General features: G+C 47.0%; 1 protein-coding gene across 3 annotated transcripts in view; it reads left to right on the top strand.

Moving 5' to 3' along the window:
- Positions 1-18,644, top strand: part of HSF2BP (heat shock transcription factor 2 binding protein) — a 65,038-nt gene that overhangs the window by 2,152 nt on the left and 44,242 nt on the right. For all 3 annotated transcript variants that reach the window (XM_050936692.1, XM_050936691.1, XM_050936690.1), the window contains exons 2-3: positions 1,025-1,175; positions 8,437-8,540. In XM_050936692.1, the coding sequence (XP_050792649.1) occupies positions 1,025-1,175; positions 8,437-8,540 (255 nt within the window). The remainder of the gene's footprint in view (positions 1-1,024; positions 1,176-8,436; positions 8,541-18,644) is intronic.

Genomic DNA, 18,644 nt, shown 5'->3' with positions numbered 1-18,644 from the left:
GGAAGGATGTTCCCTCCTGTCCCCCCCTAAAAAGAGCAGAATTTAAATAAAAAGGGGAAATAAGAGGGGAGAGAGAGACAACAAGAGAGACTTGTGGAAATGGACAGGATTGTAAGTAAAAAATTAGACACATATAATACAAAGTCATCAGAGTAGAAGATAGTAAGAAATATGTTGCTTCATTCTAGGGAGAAAAGAAATTATGGGTTTTTTAAGCACCCAGTCTAGTTGTTGGATGTAACATAAATATTATAATTGGATTGATGGTTGAAATAGCAAAATATCACTCAGAAATTTTGCAATCCTGCCTTTCCAAAGCATGATGGAGAACAGATATTTCAAACAAAGAAAACTGAATCTTTTAGTGATAACTCTTGAATGTACAGCAGAGTTTTCAAGACAGTGCAATGTGCACCTTCACCTCTGAAATTAGAGTTGAGTCCGCAGTTTATTTTGGAATTGATTTTTTTTTTTAAATCACAGGTTTTTTTTAAACCAGAGCTAATTTTCTCAGGCTGCAGAGTAGAAATGAATGCTATAGTAATAGTTAGGTACAAGAAGAGGAATTACATGACTCTTACTGGCCTTAACTCAGAATTTAATTGCTTCTGTGTGTTTTTGGTTCATCATGAATGTTAATTTAAGTTTTTTTTATATTTAATTGATCTTTTCTGGTGAACAGAAATATTTCCAGTAGACGAGCTATTATAGCAACATGGTTGAGGGGTGGTTCAGAAAACTTTTGAGTTCATTTAAAACTATGAAAGGTACAGCATAAGCCTTAGGACATTCTAAAGACAGTAGTTCAGCATGTGTATGAGACTTGCTATTTTCAAAGTCCCATGCTTTAAAAGACCACCAGATAACATTTCCTTTCAAAATAAAATTCTGTACTTCTGATCTGAACAGATATTGAATGGAGGGAGATGCATTTGTGGGAGTGAAAGAAGGAAGTGTAACTAGAATGCAAATTAGAGAATATTGCAGAGTAACAAAGAGATCTGTGGTCTGTTCCATGTTTCAGAAGGCTGAGACCAAAGAGGAATTTGTTAAAGTCAGAAAGAGAGATTTGGAGAGACTGACAACTGAAGTGATGCAGTTACGAGACTTCCTACCTAGAATACTGAATGGAGATATCTTGGAGAGCTTCCAGAAACTGGATGTTATTGAAACAAGTGAGTTGCACCACATTAGCAGCAATCATAAATACTTCAAACACTGTTTAGAACAAACAGCCCAGTTTGTACAAATGGCTATAGATTTTTGTTGACACATTCTGCTTAAATATTTTGTTAAAGGATAACCCCGGTGTTTTTCACGATTTCAGAATTAACTAGACATATGTCAATCAATTACATTTTTTTTAAAATTTAAATTAGTTAACTGAAGACAAAACTTGTATTGACTCATGCAAACTACCATTTTCCTATCAAAAGACAGAAAGGAAGAGAGACTGGGACAGGAAGAAACTCATTCTGCACTGAAAACCATGGGAGAAGTGCAACGGCAGATGAGGCTCCAAAGAAATTCGACCTTTTTGAACTTAAGGCATATCTATCTGCTTCCTTTCAACTTTATATCATAAACTCGTAGACTTTTTCCTGCAAAATACAGGTCTTTTGAGATGGCAGAGGGTAAACCCTTTCCTATCCAAGCTCCAATAGCTGTGGAGAAGAACTGAGGGAGACCATCAAAGAGGGCCAAATAGTAGTAAAGATGGTGCTGCCAGTGGCTGTTGATGCGTTGTACATGGTTGCCAGATCCATGGTCATGGCCAGTACACCTCGTAGCGGGGTGGTTACCTGAATCCTGCCCTGAAGGGCTTAAAGCAGCCTGGGAGAGGGCTGTGGCAGAGCAATCAGGGCCCAGGTGGCCCTTCTAAGAGGGCAGTGGTCCAGAAGCAGGGGGGAGTCTCTCTCTGTCTCTAGAGAGGGATGGGCCTGGCTGCTTAGGAGCTCACAAGGTACCTAGAGTAGAGCAGGGCTGGGGGAAGGCCAGAGGAATGGGGGAGCTTTGGCCTGGAAACCCCCCAGGCTGCAGGCCTTATTAAAGGCCCAGAAGGGCACCGGGGTTGCAGAGGGCAGCCCAAGGACAGGCAGAGGCAGCAGGTCTAACCCCCCCTTGCCTATAATGAGTGGCTTTTACACTGCAGTCTGCCCCAGAGAGCGGGGGCTAGATGGTGACTGGCAGTAGCCCACGACTGAAGCAAGGTGGGTTTAGAGGGTTGGGGGTTCCCCCTGGGTGGGGAGACCCAGAGACTGTGGGGGTATTGCCAGGGGGCAGCACCCCAAACACAAGGGGCACCAGGTCCTGGGCCAGTGGCAGTGGGACAACAAGGGGCCAGTGGCAGTGGGACACCAGCCTGCTGAGGGTGCTCCAAGGCTAGGAGAGCTAATTTCCTGGACAACCATCAGGAGGCGCTGCAGAGGTGAGTCACGCATCGTTACAAACCTACATGCCTCTTGGTTGCAGACATCCGGTATTCCAAAAGAAGTACAAACTTCTATAAAAGACTTGTCCTTCAAGGAGACTTCAGTAACCAGATGGATGAAGTGCTCCATTCCTTCAAAGATTCAAGAGCTCTGCTGAGGTCAGTTGTAAACTCTTCTCCAGTACCATACTATAAGCTGTTCCAATACCAGCCCCTACACAACAAAGAATACTATCCTGCCTCCATAACTGCCAAGCAGAATAACCATCTAGGAAACAGCTTATTATTCCAGAAGAGACCTGTCATCTTCCGTCGTGCACCCAAATCCCTTTCAGAGGCAGCAGGTTTGATGAGAGTGTTGGGAGCCTCATCAAGAGCAATCCAGAGCTGATCATCAGAAGATGCTTTACTCCCTTCCTGGGGGGTGTGGCCAGAGATCACTGCTGACAAACGGGTGTTAAACATCATTGCCCACTGCTACCCCATCCTCTTTCATTTTTTGCACCTTACCTACCACCTTCTACTGTCCCTCTTCAGGGACCCTTCTTGCGAGTTCCTGTTACAGAAAGAAGTGGCCTCTCAGAAGCCACAGAGAAGGTGCTGCAAGAGTACAGGGGTAGAGGCATGTGCTTTTAATTCTTCCTTATTATGAAAATGAAAATTGGGTCTTTGTCCTATCCTACACCTGAGGAGACCAAACAGATGCATTCACTGCCTCAGATTCAGGATTATTTCATCTCTTCAGGTTCAAGATTGGTTCGTGGTTCTCAACTCACAGGACAGACTTCCACATAGCACCATCCACCTGGCCCACAGGAAGTACCCGAGATTTACAGTGGGGCCTACTCACTAACAGTACAAAGTATTGTTATTTTGGCTCTTCACATCACCAAGAGACTTCACAAAATGCCTAACTGTGGTGATGGCAGCAGTTCACCTGAGAAAGAGGGTCATCCATATCTGTTCATGGCCAAATGATGAGTTGATTGGAGGCAGCTCACAACAAGAGACATTAACAAGTTTCAGTTATATCCTCTGTCCATTTTCCGAGCTGTACTTCTGGGAAATGTCCCTGTGGCCCACCACCTCCCACAGCTCCCATTGGCCAGGAACGGCAAACCATGGCCATTGGAAACTGTGGTGGTTGGTGCCTGCAGACAGTCAACATCAGCAAAATGTCTCACGGTCCGCAATCAGATTACCCTGATGGGCCACGTATGGTCCACGGGCCGCAGATTGCCCACCTACTAGCCAGAGAACTTACGTCAGTGTGGGACCTCAGTGTTATTCTCCTAAAACTTATGGGGTGCACTCCCCGCTTTTAGCCTGTCTCCTACTGTGCTCCATCTGCCATCTCTCAAAACAATCTTTTTTGGTGGCCATCAGCCAACAGAGTGAGTGAGCTTCAGGCACACATGACTGAACCCCCATATACATTGTTTCACACAGACAATGTGATACTGGGATCTTATGAAGATTCATACCCAAAATGGTTTCTGAGTTCCAGTTAAGTCAATCCATTAACTTACCTGTGTTCTTCCCAAAACAACACTCAAGACAAAGGGAAAAGAAACTACACAGTCTGGATGTATTCAGAGCTCTTTGAAATTATAATGACAGGAATACATTTTTCAAAATGTCCTCTGATCAGTTTTGGCTACAGCTGGTTGTTTTATCAAAAAGTTTGTCAAACTGGTTAACACAAAGTATCTTGACATGTTACCAGTTGGCTGGTGTACCTCCCCCACCAAATATTAAGGCTCACTCCGTCAGAACTCAAACGACATCTTCTGCAATTGCCTTATATTTGTCAAGCATTATTCTAAATTTGGGAGAGCAGTACTCCAATTTTGATTTGACTGACACAGCTGTTTCTCCTCATTCATACCATCTGGAGAAGATACTGTTTGCGAGTCACGTACAGTAGGATCCACGCTGGCACATACTTGAAGAAGAAAGGATAGATATTTACCCTACAGTAACTGTGGTTTCTTGCAATGATGCCATGACCTGCCTCCTTCCCTGCTTGTCAGAGTCCTCAGCAGCACAGGCTTTGAGTTGCGAGGGAACTGAGGGAATATTGCACGCCGTCTGCCCTTTATGTCTTTGTGCAGGAGCATAAGGAGGCACAAGGTGCATCTGTAGCCCTGACAGTCACTGCTGTTCAGAAAACATTCTGACCTTGTGCGCAGGAGGGGCATGTGCACTTACAATAGGATCCACAATGACTGCAGCATTTCAAAGAATCACAGTTACTGTAGGGTAAGTAAGTAATTCTTTCTTTGTGTGGCAGTAAATAGAGCTACTTTAAGAACATAAGAACGGCCATACTGGTCAGACCGAAAGTCCATCTAGCCCAGTATCCTGTCTTTCGACAGTGGCCAATGCCGGGTGCCCCAGAAGGAATGAACAGAACAGATAATCATCAAGCGATCCATCCCCTGTCACCCATTCCCAGCTTCTGGCAAACAGAGGCTAGGGACACCATCCCTGCCCATCCTGGCTAATAGCCATTGATGGACCTATCCTCCATGAATTTATCTAGTTCTTTTTTGAATTCTGTTATAGTCTTGGCCTTCACAAAATCCTCTGGCAAAGAGTTCCACGGGTTGACTGTGTGTTGTGTGAAAAAATACTTCCTTTTGTTTGTGTTAAACCTGCTATCTATTAATTTCATTTGGTGGCACCTAGTTCTTGTGTTATGAGAAGGAGTAAATAACACTTCCTTATTTACTTTCTCCACACCAGTCATGATTTTATAGGCCTCTACTATATCTTCCCTTAGTCATCTCTTTTCCAAGCTGAAAAGTCCCAGTCTTATTAATCTCTCCTCATATGGCAGCCATTTCATACCACAGTCTTTTTTGTTGACTTTTTCTGAATCTTTTTCAATTCCAATATATATTTTTTGGGATGGAGCGACCACATCCTTACGTAGTATTCAAGATGTGGGTGAACCATGGATTTATATAGAGGCAGTATGATATTTTCTGTCTTATTACCTATCCCTTTCTTAATTATTCCCAACATTCTGTTTCTTTTTTGACTGCCGCTGCATATTGAGTGAATGTTTTCAGAGAATTATCCACAATGACTCCAAGATCTCTTTCTTGAGTGGTAACAGCTAATTTAGACCCCATCATTTTATATGTGGATGGGATTATGTTTTCCAGTGTGCATTACTTTGCATTTATCAACATTGAATTTCATCTGCCATTTTGTTGCCCAGTCACCCAGTTTTGAGAGATCCTTTTGTAGCTCTTTGCAGTCTGCGTGGGACTTCACTATCTTGAGTAGTTTTGTATCATCTGCAGATTTTGCCACCTCACTGTTTACCCCCTTTTCTAGATCATTTATGAATATGTTAAATAGGACTGGGCTCAGTATAGATCCCTGGGGGACACCATTATTTACCTCTCTCCATTCTGAAAATGGACCATTTATTCCTACCCTTTGTTTCCTATCTTTTAACCAGTTACCAATCCATGAGATGACTTTCCCTCTTATCCTATGACTGCTTACTTTGCTTAAGAGCCTTTGGTGAGGGACCTTGTCAAAGGCTTTCTGAAAATCTAAGTGCACTAGATCCATTGGATCCCCCCTTATCCACATGCTTGTTGACCCCCTCAAAGAATTCTAGTAGATTGGTGAGGCTTGATTTCCCTTTACTAAGACCATGTTGACTATTCCCCAACAAATTTATGTTCATCTATGTGTCTGACAATTTTGTTCTTTACTATAGTTTCAACCAGTTTGCTGGCCTGTAATTGCTGGGGTCGTCTCTGGAACCACTTTGTTCTTTCCCAGTGAATTGTGGACACATGAGGGGAATTGTAAGAAGGCACTGGAGGAAGTTTTTAAAATTATTTTTTTCCCTTCAGAATTTCACAGTTCATTATACAAATATAAGAGAAATTAATATTTAAAGTGATTATTCAGTTGACTAAGTGTTACTCTATATTCAGAGAGGAGACCTGGTCCTGGTCTCTTATTCTGCAGATTGCAGTGGGTGAGAGAGTCTTATGAAGACAGCCCACCTAGTGATGCAGGCTAGTTTGAAGTGGCATGGGGCTAATCTCTTGATTTGTTAGCATTATAATTGTGATGGGTTGGATCACAGAAACCCCCTTGGGGCTGCCAACTGATGTGTCAAGACTACTTCTGCCCCTGCTTTCCCTGCCTGCTTCGGACTCCAGCACCCTGTCTTTTTGAGCCAGACACGCCAGTTTACTCCAACACAGACCCAGGGTCTGAACCACATGCCCCAAAGCTGCAGAGTTAACAGAGCAATTTAAGAAGTGTTCCTGTCTTTAACACTCAGATGTCCAACTCCCAATGGGGTCCAAACCCCAAATAAATCTGTTTTACCTTGTATAAATCTTATACAGGGTAAATTCATAAATTGTTCACCCTCTATAACACTGATAGAGCAATATGCACAGCTGTCCCCCCTCCCAGGTATTTATACATACTCTGGGTTAATTAATAAGTAAAAAGTGATTTTATTAAATACAGAAAGTAGGATTTAAGTGGTTCCAAGTATCAGCAGACAGAATAAAGTGAATTACTAAGCAAAATAAAATAGAACACGTAAGTCTGTGTCTAATACAGTAAGAAAACTGAATACAGATAAAAACCTCACCCTCAGAGGAATTCCAGTAAGCTTCCTTTTACAGAATAGTCTCCTTCCAGCAATCACTCATGCCCCCTGTAGTTACTGTCCTTTGTTCCAGTTTCTTTCAGGGATCCTTGGGGGTGGAGAGGCTATCTCTTTAGCCAACTGAAGACCAAATGGAGGGGTCTCCCAGGGGTTTAAATAGACTTTTTCTTGTGAGTGGAGACCCCCTCCTTTCTCCTATGCAAAGTCCAGCTCCAAGATGGCGTTTTGGGGTCACATGGGCAAGTCACGTGTCCATACGTAACTCAGTTTTTACAGGCAGCCGCCAGTGTTTACATGCTACCCTGAACATCCTCAAGTAGACTTCTTATGTGGATTGGAGGCTTCCAAGATTCATTGTCCTTTAAGTGTTTCTTGATTGGGCACTTAATTTGCACATTCCTTTCTCAAGAAGCTGACCAAATGCTAAGGCCACTTAGAAATCAAGCAAGTACACAGCCAATATTCATAACTTTGAACACAACAATGACACATAAATACCAATAGGATGAATATATTCAGTAGAGCATAACCTTTACATAGATATGTTACATAGCATTTTTAGCCCAAAACATATTCCAGTTATATCATATATACATTCATAAGCATATTTCCATGAAGCCTTATGGGGTGCAACATCACAATAATAATTTGCACTTGAGTTCTATTTATTACAGCAAAGCACTTTAAATAAAATCATATTTCTAATCTGGAGATCAGTTTCTCTTATTTAACTGTTTTTCTTTTTTCTTTAAAGCAGTCATGGATCAGTTTTAGCCAGCACTATAAAGATACGCGTAGCATTTATCTAGTGTTCCACAAACATTAATACATTTGGAGTGCTTGTACTACATTTTTTAATTGTTCATATACTTCATACCCCATAGATTAAATCAACATTTACTTCTAGTTGGTGTTGGTATTTTCCTCATCTTTGCCACTAAAGTTGAGGGCAAAGACTCTAGATAATTATGAAAATTAATAAAAAAAATAGAAAATGAATGACATTAAATATAAAGTTACTGTTCTAGGCAAAAGGGAGCTCAATTTCAGCATAGCTTACTGTGTACCCTATTGTGGTCAGGTAAGATAGATTTGATCCTTCACTGTGAATTCTCATGTATTTCCTGGTTTAAATCAAAAACTTCATGTTAATTTAATAGATTTTTTTGTAATAAGTGTTTAATAATATGACATGGTTATAGTCCCAGTTAGCCACAAGGAGGAGGCCTAACACAACCAAATAATAAAGCAGACTTTTCATATTGCATTTGGCAGAATCTTCATGCTTAGTATAAGGTAGCTGCTTGTAACTTCTTGTTTAATTTTTTCAAATTGTTTTTTGCAGACATGGAGAAAAGAGAGCAAGAACTAAAGCAGATAAGAATGGATTGTGAACACTTCAAAGCCCGTCTGGAAACAGCCCAAGCAGATTGCATGAGGGAGAAAAAGGTACATTTGTTCACAAAAAAGTAAGCTATGATCTGTATGCTTGAGTTTTAGTAAGAAGTGCAGGGAAATACCAGTCCAGCACTTGAATCTTACAAGATATAATATCTCTTCTTCTTCGAGTGCTTGCTCATATCGATTCCAATTAGGTGTGCGCGCGCTGCGTGCATGTTCGCCGGAAGATTTTTACCCTAGCAACACTCGGTGGGCTGGGTCGCCCCCTGGAGTGGCGCCATTGTGGCGGTGAATATATACCCCTGACGACCCAACGGCCCTTCAGTTCCTTCTTACTGCCTGTGTTGGTCGCTGGAACAGTGGAGCGCGGCTTAGCTGATCTCCACTTTCCTAGCTACTCGTAGTTCCTTAATAATAGTTGTGTATATAGTTATAATCTCTATAGTTGTAGTTAGTTTTAGTTGTTTCTATAATATATATAGTATATATAATTACGAGGGGTTCGGGGATTAGCCCCTTCCCCCCACCCAATACAGGGGCTCATGCCCGGGTCACTAGGCTTCAAACCATGCTCGGCCTGCCATAAGCCGATGCCAATGGGAGATTCCCACAACTCCTGCCTTAAGTGCCTTGGGGAATCCCATCTCTCAGATAAGTGTCAGATCTGTAAGGCCTTTAAGCCGAGGACGAAGAAAGAGCGGGATTTTCGCCTCAAACAGCTCCTGATGGAGGCAGCTCTTAGTCCAATGCCCTCGGCACCGAGCGCTGAACAATCTGTATCAGGGAGAAGTGCTCTTTCGGCTCTGGATCGCCCCGGTACCGCTAAGGCTCCTCGGCACCGACTGTTGCCGGCATCGATGTCGGCTCGGCACTGTTCCCTGTCACCGCGGGTCAAGAAGCATCCTAAGACTCCCACTGCTTCGGTGCCGCCTGCACCACAGTTGGAGCACCCGCCTAAGTTGGACCGCCCAGCACCAACACCTGCCACGGCACCGCCAGTTTTGGCACCATCAATTCCAGTCCCTCAAGGACTCTCAAGTCCGGTGCCTGAAAGCTCCCCGGCACATGCTGTGGTCGAGCTCACTATCCTGTCCACGCCTGAGACCTTTTCCATGGCGAGGGATTTGATTGCACTGACGGAGTCTGCACTGCCTCAACCCCCAGCACCGCCGGTGCGGGTCATTCAGTCTATTGGCAAGCCTGCCCTGCTGAGGTCACCCTCCATCGGCACTGCTGAGAGGCACCGATCAAGATCTCGGTCCCACCGGCGTTCTTGGTACCGTCGCTGATCCCGGTCCCGATGCCGTTTGCAGTCCCCGCTCTCCATCACGGTACCGGTTGCACTCGCGACACCGCTCAGTGTCCTGTTCACCGGCCCGGCACTCCTGGTACCGATCCAGCTCCCAGCATCATTTCTGGCACTGCACCTCTCGCAGCCGCTACAGGCAATGAGCCTCGAGATCCCGGTCAACCTCCCGGCATCGTTATGGTCGCAGGTCCCAGTCTCGTTCACGGTACCTTTATGGCACCTGATACCGCTCCCTGCTGCCACACCAAGAGAGATCGTCTAGAGACGTGGCCCTTTCTCAGGGTTTCTCAGCTCCTCGGCCATCTAGACACACCTCAGTGTCATCTCACGCAGACAGTGCTTCCTATGCACAGGACCGTGACTCAGACATGTCCAGCCAAGTCTTCCAGGAGACCCAAGGTCAAGGACAAGGGCCTCATCAGTGGTCGTTCTGGACACCTTGGGCGTACCACCAAGCCCAAGGTGCGCACCCAGAAGCACCACGCTCTGTGCCATCTGAACACCAGGTGCCAGAGGCGACTGTAAGCTGCCCCCCTCCTGCGGGTACGGATGAAGCGTCTGTTCTGCCGACAGACTCTCAGGTCCCACCTGAACCTGACACCGCCCAAGAACAAGAGCCCATGCAGGACCCTCTTGTACCTGGCCTCTCCTCTTCCTCCTCTCCAGATGAGGCTGTGGCGGGGACATCCTCCTCTGGCCCTCCCCCAATTGACCTGAGGGCCCATCAGGATCTTCTGAGGCGAGTGGCCCAGATTACGAATCTTCGGGTGGAGGAGGTCCCGGAGATAGAAGACCCTGTGGTGGATATTTTATCAGCTGACATCCCCACAAGAGTAGCCTTGCCTTTTATTCGTACGATTCAGGCAAACGCCGATACTATCTGGCAATCTCCAGCCTCTATTCCGCCCACGGCCAGGGGAGTTGAGCGGAAGTACCTGGTACCCTCGAAAGGGTATGAGTATCTGTACATGGACCTTCCTCCCTGCTCCCTGGTCATGCAGTCGGTTAACGAGAGGGAGCGCATGGCCAGCAAGCTCCTGCTCCAAAATCCAAGGAGGCTAGGCGCATGGACTTATTGGGCCGCAAGGTATACTCTGCTGGAGGCCTCCAGCTCAGGGTGGCGAACCAGCAAGCTCTACATAGCCGATACAACTACAACACCTGGATGGTGGTGGGCAAATTCACGGAGCTCGTTCCTCAAGATTCCCGCCAGGAGTTCTCAGCCTTCTTGGAGGAAGGAAAGAAGGTGGCAAGAACCTCTCTTCAAGCCTCACTGGATGCGGCCGACTCAGTAGCCAGAACTCTGGCCTCAGGAGTGGCCACGAGGAGAATGTCATGGCTTCAGGTGTTAGGCCTCCCACCTGAGTTACAACAGACTATACAAGACTTACTCTTTGAGGGCCACGGCCTATTTTCTGAAAAGACTGACCCTAGGCTGCAGAGCCTAAAGGACAACAGGGTGATCATGCGCTCGCTGGGAATGCACACCCCGGTGACTCAGCACAGATCCTTCCGTCCTCAGCCTCAGCGCACTTACCACCCGCCTAGGCCGCGACAGGACTTCGGCAGAAGACACAGCCGGGGGAATCGCAGAAGACAGTCTGGGCCCCAAGGGGGTCAAAATCAGGGCCCTCCCAAACCACCTGTGGGACCCAAACCGAACTTTTCAAGGGACGCCCGAGGACGGTGTACCAGTTCTTTCCCAGGATCCTTTTCCGCCTTTTTACAACCGCCTCTCTCATTTCCTCCCTGCGTGGGCCCAACTCACATCGGATTGTTGGGTCCTATGCACGGTAGAATGGGGATACCACCTCCAATTTATTTCGCCCCTCCCTCACCCCCCATCCTCGTCCCTCTTCAGGGACCCCTCTCATGAGCAATTCCTCTTACAAGAGGTAGGGATGCTCCTAACCATGGGAGCTATAGAGGAGGTACCGAAAGACTCTAGGGGCAAGGGGTTTTATTCCCGCTATTTCCTAATCCCCAAAGCAAAGGGAGGTCTGAGACCCATCCTAGACCTGCAAGGACTCAACAAATTCATGATAAAGTTGAAGTTCCGCATGATCCCGTCATCCCGTCCTTGGATCCCAGAGACTGGTATGCCGCCCTCGATATGAAGGACGCATATTTTCACATCGCTGTTTACCCACCACACAGACGGTACCTCCATTTTGTGGTCAACCATCAACATTTTCAATTTACAGTCCTTCCGTTTGGCCTTTCTGCGGCCCAACGAGTATTCACAAAATGCATGGCTGTAGTCGCCGCCTCCCTCCGTTGTCATCGAGTACACGTCTTCGTATATCTCAATGACTGGCTCATTCAAGGGACCTCCGAGAGACAAGTCACCCATTATGTGGGCATCATCAAGGACCTATTCAGGCAACTAGGCCTGATGATCAATATAGAAAAATAACTCTGGTTCCCACTCAGAGAATAGACTTCATTGGGGCCATCCTGGACTCCACTCTAACCAGAGCCTGCTTACCACAGCCCCGGTTTCAGGTGATGGTATCAATTATCCAGGGCCTGCAAAACTTCCCGACAACTTTGGCTCGCACTTGTCTCGGCCTCCTAGGTCACATGGCGGCCTGCACATTCGTGACCAAACACGCCAGACTACGCCTCCGTCCCCTTCAAACTTGGCTCAACTCGGTATACAACTCGGGCAGAGACAGCATAGACATGATCCTCACGATCCCCCCGAGCATCATAAACTCCCTGAACTGGTGGCAGTCGCCCGCCCTGGTCTGCGCAGGGATGCCTTTCCACCTGCCTCAACCTTTAATAGCCCTGACCATGGGCGCGTCATCTCTGGGTTGGGGAGCCCAGCTCGAGGATCTCCGCACTCAAGGCCTTCGGTCAGCTCAAGAACTGACCTTGCACATCAATGTACGGGAGCTGAGGGCAGTCCGCCTCGTGTGCCGGGCGTTTCAAGAGCATATACAAGGCCGTTGTGTCTCAGTGTTCACAGACAACACCACGGCCATGTTTTACATAAACAAGCAGGGCGGCGCACGTTCCTCCCCCCTTTGTCAGGAAGCCATCCAGCTCTGGGACTTTTGCATAGCCCACTCGATCGACCTGGTAGCGTCTTTTCTCCCAGGGGTTCAGAACACTCTGGCGGATCATCTCAGCAGATCCTTCCTGTCTCACGAGTGGTCGATTCGTCCAGACGTTATCCATTCTGTTTTCCAGAAGTGGGGTTCTCCCCGCATAGACCTCTTTCCCTCCCGCGAGAACAGGAAATGCCATGTGTTCTGCTCCTTCCAGGGTCACTCCCCGGGCTCCCTATCAGACACATTCCTGATACTGTGGACGAGCCATCTCCTTTACGCCTTTCCACCATTCCCGCTGGTCCGCAGGGTCCTGCTCAAGCTCTGCAGAGACAGAGCCCACCTGATCTTGATCACTCCAGCGTGGCCGAGGCAACACTGGTACACCATGTTGCTCGACCTCTTGCTGGCCAACCCAATCCCCCTACCTCTTTGGCCAGATCTCATAACTCAGGACCATGGCACACTTCACCACCCAAATCTGCAGTCTCTTCACCTTACAACATGGTTACTGCATGGTTAAGCCAGTCCAAGTTACGCTGCTCTGCCTTGGTACAACAAGTACTCCTGGGTAGTAGGAAACCTTCCACTAGGTTAACGTATCTGGCCAAGCGGAGGCGTTTCTCCTGCTGGTGCGAGCAGCATAACGCTGTTCCTACCGAGGCACCGGTTCCTACCATCTTGGACTACCTCTGGTCCCTAAAACAACACGGCCTAGTGGTTTCATCAATAAAGGTGCACCTGGCGGCCATCTCTGCCTTCCACCCAGGGGAGAACGGCCGCTCGGTCTTCTCTCACCCCATGGTTTTGAGGTTCCTCAAGGGCTTGGAACGTTTATACCCACGGGTCCGCTGTCCGGCCCCAACCTGGGACCTCAACCTAGTTCTAGCCAAACTTATGGCTGCTCCCTTTGAGCCACTGGCAACCTGCTCGCTGCTGTACCTGTCCTGGAAGACAGCATTCCTCGTAGCCATTACATCGGCAAGACGAGTCTCCGAACTTCGGGTTCTCATGGTCGACCCTCCGTATACAGTGTTTCACAAGAACAAGGTACAACTGCGACCTTATCCGGCCTTCCTCCCTAAAGTGGTATCGGCTTTCCATATCAATCAAGATATCTTCCTTCCGGTCTTCTTCCTGAAGCCACACTCATCACGCCGAGAGCAGCAGCTGCACTCCCTAGACGTCCGTAGGGCTCTCGCATTTTATATCGAGCGAACAAAGCCCTTTCGTAAAACACCCCAACTCTTCGTCGCAGTAGCAGATGGAATGAAGGGCCTACCTGACTCCTCCCAGAGAATTTCATCTTGGGTGATGTCGTGCATCCGCACCTGCTATGACTAGGCTCATGTTTCGATGAGCCACCTCACCGCACATTCTACATGGGCTCATGCTTCATCTGCCACCTTCCTGGCTCATGTACCCATCCAGGAGATATGTCGTGCAGCTACCTGGTCCTCAGTCCACACCTTTGCGTCACATTACGCATTGGTACAACAGTCCAGAGATGACACGGCATTTGGCTCAGCACTTCTACATTCTGCGACATCTCACTCCAACCCCACCGCCTAGGTAAGGCTTGGGAGTCACCTAATTGGAATCGATATGAGCACGCACTCGAAGAAAAGATAGTTACTCACCTTTGTAACTGTTGTTCTTCGAGATGTGTTGCTCATATTCATTCCAAACCCGCCCTGCTTCCCCTCTGTCGGAGTAGCTGGCAAGAAGGAACTGAAGGGCCGTTGGGTCGGCAGGGGTATATATTCACTGCCATAGCGCCACTCCAGGGGGCGACCCAGCTGACCCACCGAGTGTTGCTAGGGTAAAAATCTTCCGGCGAACGTGCACACAGCATGCGCACACCTAATTGGAATGGATATGAGCAACACATCTCGAAGAACAACAGTTACAAAGGTGAGTAACTGTCTTTTCAAGTATATGGCTTCTGGACAACCTGGAAAACTGTTGGGCATTGAGTTCATATAGCCAAATAATATGTAAATTGTGCACCTAAAAGTTCTAGCGTTAATACTTTTTGTATGAAAGATTGTTCTAGACCAGAAAGATCCATATGATAAGAATAGTAAAATGAAACACAGCTGCAGTACTAATAATTATTTGAAGCTGAAATGGGAAACAAATTGACACTTCTGTCTGAATTTCTTTACCTCTTGTTATAAATGTCTCTAAAATAACGAATTACGTATTATTCTCATAAATGGAGTTGGGGGGAAAACTAAAAATGTTTTGATAATTGTGTTCAGAGATCTCTCCTTCTTTTCAAACATAAAATTACACCTGAATTGGTATAATAAAGGGATTGTCTCTTGGTTATATATGTATATATTGCATAGTCTACATGAGGTTCAAAATAATTTGATTTTTTTATATTGTATGTGCCACAATTGTTATGTGTCACAGAATGAATTTAGGACAGTTTTATCCTTTAAATATGAATTTCCTTAATTTTTTTTTAAATTGACTCATTTTGAATCTGGTTTAACACACAGCACTGCAAATCTACATAAATGTGTTCTTTGTACCAAGATTGAGAAACACACTGCTTGGGTGTTCTCAAAGCTTGTTGTAAGATCTTTTCAGCTAGTGGATATCAAGAGCTGTTTGGAGGAATTAGTCCATTGAATTTAATATAACATTTCTGTAATATGTCTGTTTCAAAAGGGAAAATACATAGAATATAACACAGGCATTGCTATGCACAAAATATTGAACGAAACCGGCCCCAGGACCGACCCTGGGGGCCCTCCGCTTGATACCGGCTGCCAGCTAGACATGGAGCCATTGATCACTACCCGTTGAGCCCGACAATCTAGCCAGCTTTCTATCCACTTTATAGTCCATTCATCCAGCCTATACTTCTTTAACTTGCTGGCAAGAATACTGTGAGAGACCATATCAAAAGCTTTGCTAAAGTCAAGGAATAACACGTCCACTGCTTTCCCCTCATCCACAGAGCCAGCTACCTCATCATAGAAGGTAATTAGGTTAGTCAGGCATGACTTGCCCTTGGTGAATCCATGCTGTCTGTTCCTGATCACTTTCCTCACCTCTAAGTGCTTCAGAATTGATTCCTTGAGGACCTGCTTCATGATTTTTCCAGGGCCTAAGGTGAGGCTGACTGGCCTGTAGTTCCGCGGATCCTCCTCTTTCCCTTTTTTAAAGATGGCCACTGCATTAGCCTTTTTCCAGTCATCCGGGACCTCCCTCTGTCACCATGAGTTTTCAAAGATAATGGCCAATGGCTTCGCAATCACATCCGCCAACTCCTTTAGCACCCTCGGATGCAGCGCATCTGGCCCCATGGATTTGTGCTCGTCCAGATTTTCTAAACAGTCCTGAACCACTTCTTTCTCCGCAGAGGGCTGGCCATCTCCTTCCCATGCTGTGCTGCCCAGTGCAGTAGTCTGGGAGCTGACCTTGATCGTGAAGACAGGAGCAAAAAAAGCATTGAGTACATTAGCTTTTCCACATCCTGTGTCACTAGGTTGCCTCCCTCATTCAGTAAGGAGCCCACACTGTCCTTGACCACCTTCTTGCTGCTAACATACCTGAAGAAACCCTTCTTGTTACTCTTAATATCTCCTGCTAGCTCAGAGGTGAGCAAACTATGGCCCATGGGACCCTCCTGCCCAGCCCCTGAGCTCCTGGCTTGGGAGGCTAGCCCCTGGCCCCTCTCTACTGTTCCCCCTCCCCCGAAGCCTCAGCTCGCCCCGCCACCGGCACAGTGCTCTGGCCAGCAGGGCTGAGAGCTCCTGGGGCAGCTCAGCTGCAGAGATGGGCCTGATCCAGTGCTCTATGCTGTGCGGTGGTGTGGCTGGCTCCAGCTGGACAGCGCGGCTGTAGTGCTGCCAGCCACTGCGTGCTCCAGGTAGCGCAGTAAGGGGGCAGGGAACAGGAGGGTTGGATAGAGGGCAGGAGAGTTTGGGGTGCTGGTCAGGGGGCGGGGGTGTGGATAGGGATCGGGGCAGTCAGAGGGCGAGGAACAGGGGTTGAATGGGGGCAGAGGTCCCTGGGGGGGGGCAGTCAGGAAGGAGGAGGGGGGCTGGATGGGGAGGCGGGGGGCAGTCGGGCAAGGGACAGAGAGAAGGGGTGGTTGGATGGGGGAGGGGTCCCGGGAGGGCATTCAGGAATAGAGGAGAAGTTGGATGGGGCAGCGGGGGGGGGGGCAATCAGGGACAGGGGTTCTGGGGGCTGTCAGGGGACAGGGAGCCGGGGGGGGCAGAGGTCCCAGGGGGGTTGGATGGAGCAGGAGTCTGGGGCGGGGCATCAGGGGGCGAGAAGCAGGGTGGGGGCACGGATAGGGTGCGGGGTCAGGCCACGCCTATCTGTTAGGAGAGGCTGTGCCTCCCCAAACCGGCCCTCCATACAATTCCGAAACCTGATGCCTGCCTCTGTGCCATCTGCAACTCCAAGTGTGATTTGGCCTTCCTGATTTCACTCCTGCATGCCTGAGCAATATTTTTATACTCTTGGTCGTTTGTCCAATCTTCCACTTCTTGTAAGCTTTTTTTTTGCGTTTAAGGTCTGCAAGGATTTCACTGTTAAGCCAAGCTGGTCGGCTGCCATATTTAATATTCTTTCTACACATTGGGATGGTTTGTTCCTGTTTCTTCAATAAGGATTCTTTAAAATACAGATCTCCTGGACTCCTTTCCCCCTCATGTTATTCTCCCAGGGGATCCTGCCCATCAGTTCCCTGAGGGAGTCAAAGTCTGCTTTTCTGAAGTCTAGGGTCTGCATTCTGCTGCTCTCCTTTCTTCCTTGTGTCAGGATCCTGAACTCGACCGTCTCATGGTCACTGCCTCCCAGGTTCCCATCTACTTTTGCTTCCCCTACTAATTCTTCCCTGTTTGTGAGCAGCAGGTCAAGAAGAGCTCTGCCCCTAGTTATGCATTATCTTTAGAGCCTGCTCCTCCCGAAGTTCCAGTAGTTCCATTTCTACAGCCGATGTTTCTGTGACCACGGTTTTGGGAATCGGACAGCCATCATTGATCACATCAACCATGAAAGGGTCTACAAGAAAGGCGAAGCAGGATCTCAGCTTCTGTAAGTCTTCAAACCTGACCTGAAAGTATCAAGCAGTTCTTGTCAATTACCTCTGTATTCCTCAAGTTTGTGATCTTCCAGTTCAATTTCAGGGAATGTTTTTACCCTACTCTTGAGTTGGGGAAAGTGGTTGAAGTCTCTTGACACTATGTTGCTGAAGCTTTAACTTGTTCTGGAAGCTGAATACTGCCTGAGTAAGGTCAGAAATAATCTTATCCTTCCCTTGGAGTGCCAAATTGAGAGTTTGCAGATGCTGCATAATATCCGCAAAAAATAAGAGATTCTGCATCCATTGCTCATCTTTCAGTTGTGGATAGGACTTTTCTTTTTTCTGCAAGGAAAGCATTGAAAGGCTCCAGCAGTTCCACAAACCTACATTGCTGGTTGATAACCATCTCACAATACAGTAGAAAGAGATGTCATTAGGTTTGTCTTCAAGATCCAGCTCTTCAATGAAATTTTTGAACTGTTGATGAGTCTTCCCATTCAAACAGATGAAATTGACAAATTCTAGGACCATTTTTGTACTTGAAGTATGTGCCTGTGGGATGTTCACGGTAGATGATAAAATGAACAGGGAGAAACTCTGGAAATTTGGGATTGCTTTTCAAGAGTCAGATAAGGCCTACTTTTTCCCCCTGCCATGGCAGGTGCTCCATCTATTGCTACACTGACAGGTTTATCCAATGGTACATCGGCATTTGTCAATGCTTTGACAAG

The sequence above is a fragment of the Gopherus flavomarginatus genome, chromosome 1 (genome assembly GCF_025201925.1).
Source record: "Gopherus flavomarginatus isolate rGopFla2 chromosome 1, rGopFla2.mat.asm, whole genome shotgun sequence".
Taxonomy (NCBI): domain Eukaryota; kingdom Metazoa; phylum Chordata; order Testudines; family Testudinidae; genus Gopherus; species Gopherus flavomarginatus.
Note: the sequence above shows the minus strand (reverse complement) of the source record. Positions and strands in the feature narration are given on the sequence as shown.